General features: G+C 43.6%; 1 protein-coding gene across 2 annotated transcripts in view; it reads left to right on the top strand.

The window, feature by feature from the left end:
* arhgef7a (Rho guanine nucleotide exchange factor 7a) overlaps positions 1–5395 on the top strand; it is a 39377-nt gene extending 33982 nt beyond the window's left edge. For both annotated transcript variants that reach the window (XM_014164690.3, XM_014164689.3), the window contains 3 exons: positions 1712–1814; positions 3684–3738; positions 3902–5395. In XM_014164690.3, the coding sequence (XP_014020165.1) occupies positions 1712–1814; positions 3684–3738; positions 3902–4024 (281 nt within the window). In that variant the 3' untranslated portion in view covers positions 4025–5395. The remainder of the gene's footprint in view (positions 1–1711; positions 1815–3683; positions 3739–3901) is intronic.
* The last annotated feature ends 1678 nt before the right edge of the window (positions 5396–7073 follow it).

Genomic DNA, 7073 nt, shown 5'->3' on the forward strand with positions numbered 1-7073 from the left:
TCCCTAGTAGGAAACCTTTGTTTCAAACAACACCAATATCCTTTACCACATATCCTGCCTTGCTCTTCCATGCGCTAATAGCTATTTTTGTGAGAAAGTATTTCCTAGTATCACATTACAAATCCCTATTTTACTGTCCACTTCAAATCAGTCCTCTCCCCGCTGTTGTTGTTACAATATACGGAATATACTGGTTTGTGTTATTTATATATTTATAAAAATGATTTGTTTATTGTCCTTAAATTATTTTGTATAACGTATGTGATTTTTTATTATTTTATTTCACTGTGTATGTAAATGTTTACAACTGATTTGGTGAACTTAGTCGATCTCTCTCTCTCTCTCTCTCTCTCTCTCTCTCTACATTTGATGAAATGGTATCACTAAAGTTTAGTTTACACTGGATATTGAGCGTGGGTTGTTGGGATACATTTTTGCACAATCTCTGTGGTAGAGCATTGAAATGTGTTCAATATGAACAGTTCTGTTTCTGTACCCCCCCCCCCCCCCCCTTACTGGTCTACTACCCCCAGTGTGTGTGTATGACATCATACTGTATGGTGTGACCTAGTTATCATGCTTGCCATAGATATGAAATGTGCCTGTACAGTACAGCTCATCCATTGTGTAAATCTACCATTTCAGTGTTCAGATAGTGTCAACAGAAAGAGAAACCTAGTCTTGCGGGAGCAGTCATGTGCGATACTTATTCATCAAGACAGGTGGACATGAACAAAAAAAAGAATGGACAAGTGTCTCTTTTGTACATAGTGGATGGAAACGGAACAAAATAAGAAGCCAAACAGTTGTTATATGAGTATTTGAGCTAAGAATAGGACTGTCCTCACGTTTTGTGTTCTACTTTGTGACTGCGGTGTAAAAAAAACTAAAAGGAAAACAGAGAAGCAGGGGGACTGCGAGGTCCTCTGTGCTTCCCAATGCTGTACATGACCTGTCCCACACCTGTGATCAAAATGTCTTACCTATTGACCTACCTACAAACGGCACCTACAGAGTATTTGTGATATATATACAGATTGTCGTATATGACAACAGTTCCCAAACGCTGTATCATTGAGTTTTGAATAAATCTGTCATTTGCTAGCTGTTGGTATTTTGGGTGTTTTGTCAGAAGCACACTTTATTTCACTGTGTTGGATGTCGCTGTCAACAAGGCTCCAGGCTGAACCACTGGAACAGGAAATGTGAGAACAAAATGGTGTCTTTTCTCTCATGAATACACGCTTGATGTTACCTTGTTGTTTTTTGGTCTGCAGCAGAGAGCGGTGTGGTGAGGTAAAACCAATGAGGGGTGAATGGATCAGGATGATCTGGATGTGGTGCGCCTCTCTCTTTTCTTAATTCTGTTCTTCCTCTCCAACATGGCTCCTCTGCCTCCTCTGTCGTTGTATCTCGTGGTTCTGTGTATGCCTAACTAACCCACAGCCTCTCCATCTTCTCCTGTGTTTGTGTCCTGTTGTGTCCATTTTGCTTCCCATACCATGTCGCCGATCAGAAATCAGCACCAATCAGGAACTCAATCACTTATATTAGATAAACTGTGGGTAGAAGTTGCCCTTGGCTTAAGCACAGATCTAGGATCAGGTTACAGAGCTAGGATCCCACAATTCTAACCTCAGCCATTAGGGGTTGGAAGTCCAAACTGACCTTGGATCAGCGTATCTAGCGTGTTGTGTTGTGTTTGGAACAGGGGCGATGCGGAGGGACACAGGGCTGCAAGTCATCATCCCTGGAGAGGAGAAGATCATTGTGGAGGAGACCACGAGCAACGGACAGACTGTAGTCGGAGAGAAGTAAGACCTCCACCTTCTGTCATCCTTCTCTTCTCCCTCTTGTTCTTCCTCGTCCTCCTAATCCCTACTTCCTCTCCCACACTTCCTCCCCTCCTCCTCTTAATTTTGGTCAGGGATGAGTATCTTGGTAACCCATGACAGTTTCTGTCGTCATGTGCTGGAGGAAATTCCCAAATGAAAGTGGGATGGTGTTTTCATAAGAATGCTTATGTTTCTGAACGATGAAGTACTAGTTAGTATGTAGACATGTGCAGTACTGTGTGCATACATACTGTGCATTCAGAAAATATTCAGACCCCTTGACTTTTCCACATTTTGTTACGTTACAGCCTTATTCTAAATTCTTAAATTTTTTTTTTTTCTTTACCCCATAACGACAAAGCAAAAACAGTTTTTTAGACATTTTTGATAATTTATTAAATATAAAAAACTGAAATCACACTTACATAAGTATTCAGACCCTTTACTCAGTACTTTGTTGAAGCACCTTTGGCAGCGATTACAGCCTCGAGACTTCTTGGATATGATGTTACAAGCTCGGCACACCTGTATTTGGGGAGTTTCTCCCATTCTTCTCTGCAGATCCTCTCAAGCTCTGTCAGGTTGGATAGGTAGCGTTGCTGCACAGCTATTTTCAGGTCTCTCCAGAGATGTTCGATCGGGTTCAAGTCCGGGCTCTGGCTGGGCCATTCAAGGACATTCAGAGACTTGTCCCGAAGCCACTCCTGCGTTGTTTTGGCTGTGTGCTTAGGGTTGTTTTCCTGTTGGAAGGTGAACCTTCGCCACAGTCTGAGGTCCTGACCGCTCTAGAGCAGGTTTTCATCAAGGATCTCTCTGTACTTTGCTCCATTCATCTTTGCCTCAATCCTGACTAGTCTCCCAGTCCCTGCTGCTGAAAAACATCCCCACAGCATGTTGCTGCCACCACCATGCTTCACCGTAGGGATGGTGCCAGATTTCCTCCAGACGTGATGCTTGGCTTTCAGGCCAAAGAGTTCAATCTTGGTTACATCAGACCAGAGAATCTTGTTTCTCATGGTCTGAGAGTCTTTAGGTGCCTTTTAGTGAGGAGTGGCTTTCGTCTGGCCACTCTACCATAAAGGCCTGATTGGTGGAGTGCTGCAGAGATGGTTGTCCTTCTGGAAAGTTCTCCCATCTCCACAGAGGATCACTTGCGCTCTGTCAGAGTGACCATAAGGCTCTTGGTCACCTCCCTGACCAAGGCCGTTCTCCCTCGATTGCTCAGATTGGCCGGGCGGCCAGCTGTAGGAAGAGTGGTGGTGGTTCCAAACTTCTTCTATTTAAGAATGATGGAGGCCACTATGTTCTTGGGGACCTTCAATGCTGCAGACATTTTTTGGTACCTTTCCCCAGATCTGTGCCTCCACACAATCCTGTCTCAGAGCTCTTCGGACAATTCCTTCAACCTCATGGCTTGGTTTTTGCTCTGTCATGCACTGTCAACTGTGGGACCTTATACAGACAGGTGTGTGCCTTTCCAAATCATGTCCAATCAGTTGATTTTACCACAGGTGGACTCCAATCAAGTTGTAGAAACATCTCAAGGATGATCAATGGAAACAGGATGCACCTGAGCTCAATTTCGTCTCATAGCAAAAGGTCTGAATACTTATTGAAATACGGAATTTCTCTTTTAAATTTGTTTATGAATTTGACTGTTTTCGCTTTGTCATGATGGGGTATTGTGTGTAGATTGCTAAGAAAGTACATATTTGATACGTTACAGCCTTATTTTAAAATGTAACAAAATGTGGAAAAAGTCAAGGGGTCTAAATACTTTCCGAAGACCCTGTATATAGTCATGTATTTATCTCTAGGATGGTATTAACCGTGTGTGTTGTGTTGAAGGAGCCTGGAGGATGTAGTGTACGCCCTGAGGGACGAGGTACAGGAGCTCAAACAGGTGAATGTCCACTCTGTGTCACCATCCCACTGGCTTATAACGGGCCTATGACAGCTCATGACCGCTTACGACACCTGACATTACACTGTTATGACGGATGAAGTAGTAGAACTACAACCGAATGCTTGTGGCATATTCAAACTGACCTTTGACCCCTCAACAGGACAATAAGAAGATGAAGAGGTCACTGGAGGAGGAGCAGAGGGCACGGAAAGATGTGGAGAAAGTGGTCAGGAGGGTCTTAAAGACTATGAACGACCCCACCTGGGACGAGACTAACTTATGAGGTGTGTGTGTGTGCATATGAGATGGTGTGAGAGTGAATTGTGTGTGTGTGGTGTGTGTGCTAGTGTGTGATGGAGAAACGTGTGTGAGTGTGAATGAGTGTTTGCTTGCGGAAACGGGTGTGTGTGTGTGTGTGTGTGTGTGTGTGTGTGTGTGTAGAACTAGGACCCTGTCAGGTCACATGGCTCCACCTATAACAATGAGGAACGTCTGTGGATCTCTCCCTAAACCAACATGGACCTGGAGTCTTCCCTCTCTCCCTCCCTCCGTCTCTGTTTACAAATGATACTCAGCAAAGCGTTACAGCTCTAATGGTACTGTACAAAACAACTCCTCATTCACCTCTTCTCTACTGTTATTTAATTACTATGAAATCTATCCATTTTAATGTCTTATATTCCATTGTCTTGTGGTCTTCTGTGTAAGGACTTGTAGCGGCCTGTCTTGTGGTTGGGCCTTGTGTTGTCATTGACCGGTGGGTCAGAAGGGATTTGTACAGAAATGGACTGGCTGGTGTTGGTACTGACTGGTATTGGTACTGACTGGTATTGGTACTGACTGATATTGATATTGGTACTGACTGGTATTGATATTGCTATTGGTACCAGCTGGTATCGGTATTGGTACTGGCTGGTATTGATATTGGTACCCACTGGTATTGGTACTGACTGGTATTGATACTGGTATTGGTACTGACTGGTATTGGTACTGACTGGTACTGGTACTGACTGGTATTGGTACTGGCTGGTATTGATATTGGTATTGATACTGATATTGGTACTGACTGGTATTGGTATTGGTACTGGCTGGTATTGGTACTGGCTGGTATTGATATTGGTATTGGTACTGGTACTGACTGGTATTGGTACTGGCTGGTATTGATATTGGTATTGGTATTGATATTGGTACTGACTGGTATTGATATTGGTATTGGTACTGACTGGTACTGGTACTGACTGGTATTGGTACTGGCTGGTATTGATATTGGTATTGATATTGGTACTGACTGGTATTGATATTGGTATTGGTACTGACTGGTACTGGTACTGACTGGTATTGATATTGGTACTGACTGATATTGATATTGGTACATACTGGTATTGGTATTGGTACTGACTGGTATTGGTATTGGTACTGGCTGGTATTGGTATTGATATTGGTACTGACTGGTATTGATATTGGTACTGACTGGTATTGGTACTGACTGGTATTGATATTGGTACTGACTGATATTGATATTGGTACTGACTGGTACTGGTACTGACTGGTATTGGTACTGACTGGTATTGGTACTGACTGGTACTGGTACGCTTTGATGTAAATATGAACATTGCTGTGGTATGAAATAAAATGTGTTTTTAGCGACTCCAAACCTGGTCCTTGTACTGCAGAAAGACTGGAAAGACTGATGATGATGAATTGTATTTACGTAGCGCTTTTCCAGGTGCTCAAAGTACTTTACATTCACACCTCATCTACCACCAATGTGCAACACCCACCTAGGTGATGCCACGCTAGCCGCTCTGCGGCAGAAAGCTCACCGTACATCCGCTACTATCCATCTGTGTACTGCATCTCTAACTAGTGTCAGTGTCTCATAGCCTCTCTGTCACCCAGCTTATCAGGAGTCACCAAGCAGGTAATGAACCAGGGTGATGCTTCAGGACCACATGTAGTATGCATGCATCCCAAGTGGCACTCTGGGCTCTAGTCAAAACTAGTGCACTATAAAAGGAATAGGGTTCCATTTGAGACGTAATCTTCTCTGCTAAACACATGTCTGAGTACAGGCTGGGTGCTAGGGGCCTCTAGGAGATCGGATCATGTTGTGTAGGGGGGGCTGTAGTCTGCTTGGTTGAAAGGTAAGAATGACATTTGAAAGGGGAGATCAGGACATGACATTCTACAGGTATTTATGAGGCAATGTGATACGAAGGCTTGGGAGCAGGATGATAACAACAACCATGATGGTGATCCAAAGGAAGGAAGGTTGGTTTTCTCTCTCTCTCTCTCTCTCCACACACACACACACACACACACACACACACACACACACACACACACACACACACACACACACACACAATTTAAGCAGGGAAGCATGGGGTAATGAAGATATCTTCTCCTTTCTCTCACTCCTTTGGCAAGTAAGTTGTGTGTGGGATTATATCCCACCTTATCGATGTGACAAGCCTATCAAAGACCTTTGTGGGGTCTGACTCTCCTGCTTTGGTTTCTAAAGGAAAAGGCTGTAATTCTGCTGGTGTCGCCTCAAAGGCTCAAATGTCATCCTTTATCAACGTACCGCCATCACCTTGTTCCCTGATTTGGTACTGGCTAAAGTCACACTCTGTCTTCTGTTTAACTATACCTGCATAAATACAAAGGAACATAAAACCTAGATTTTTCCTCTGTAACACCCAGATCTAACACTCAGATTGATGCTAGCCAGAACAGGTTTACTTTCTATTCTACACTGAGCAAAAATATAAACGCAAAATGCAACAATTTCAAAGAGTTACAGTTCATATAAGGAAATCAGTCAATTGAAATGAAATGAATTAGGCCCTAATGTATGGATTTCACATGATTAGGAATACAGATGCCATAAAAAAAAAAGGTAGGGGCGTGGATCAGAAAACCAGCCAGTATCTGGTGTGACCACCATTTGCCTACGGCAGCACAACACATCTCCGTCGCATAGAGTTGATCAGGCTGTTGGTTGTGGCCAGTGGAATACTGTCTCCTCTTCAATGACTGTGCGAAGTTGCTGGATATTGGCGAGAACTGGAACACGCTGTCGTACACGTCGATCCATAGCATCCCAAACATGCTCAATGGGTGACATGTCTGGTGAGTATGCAGGCCATGGAAGAACTAAGACATTTTCAACTTCCAGGAATTGTGTACAGATCCTTACGACATGTGGCTGTGCATTATCATGCTGAAACATGAGGTGATGGTGGTGGATGAATGGCACGACAATGGACCTCGGGATCTCGTCACGGTATCTCTGTGCATTCAGATTGCCGTCGATTAATTGCAATTGT

Source organism: Salmo salar, chromosome 21 (assembly GCF_965601325.2).
Source record: "Salmo salar chromosome 21, fSalSal1, whole genome shotgun sequence".
Lineage (NCBI taxonomy): Eukaryota > Metazoa > Chordata > Actinopteri > Salmoniformes > Salmonidae > Salmo > Salmo salar.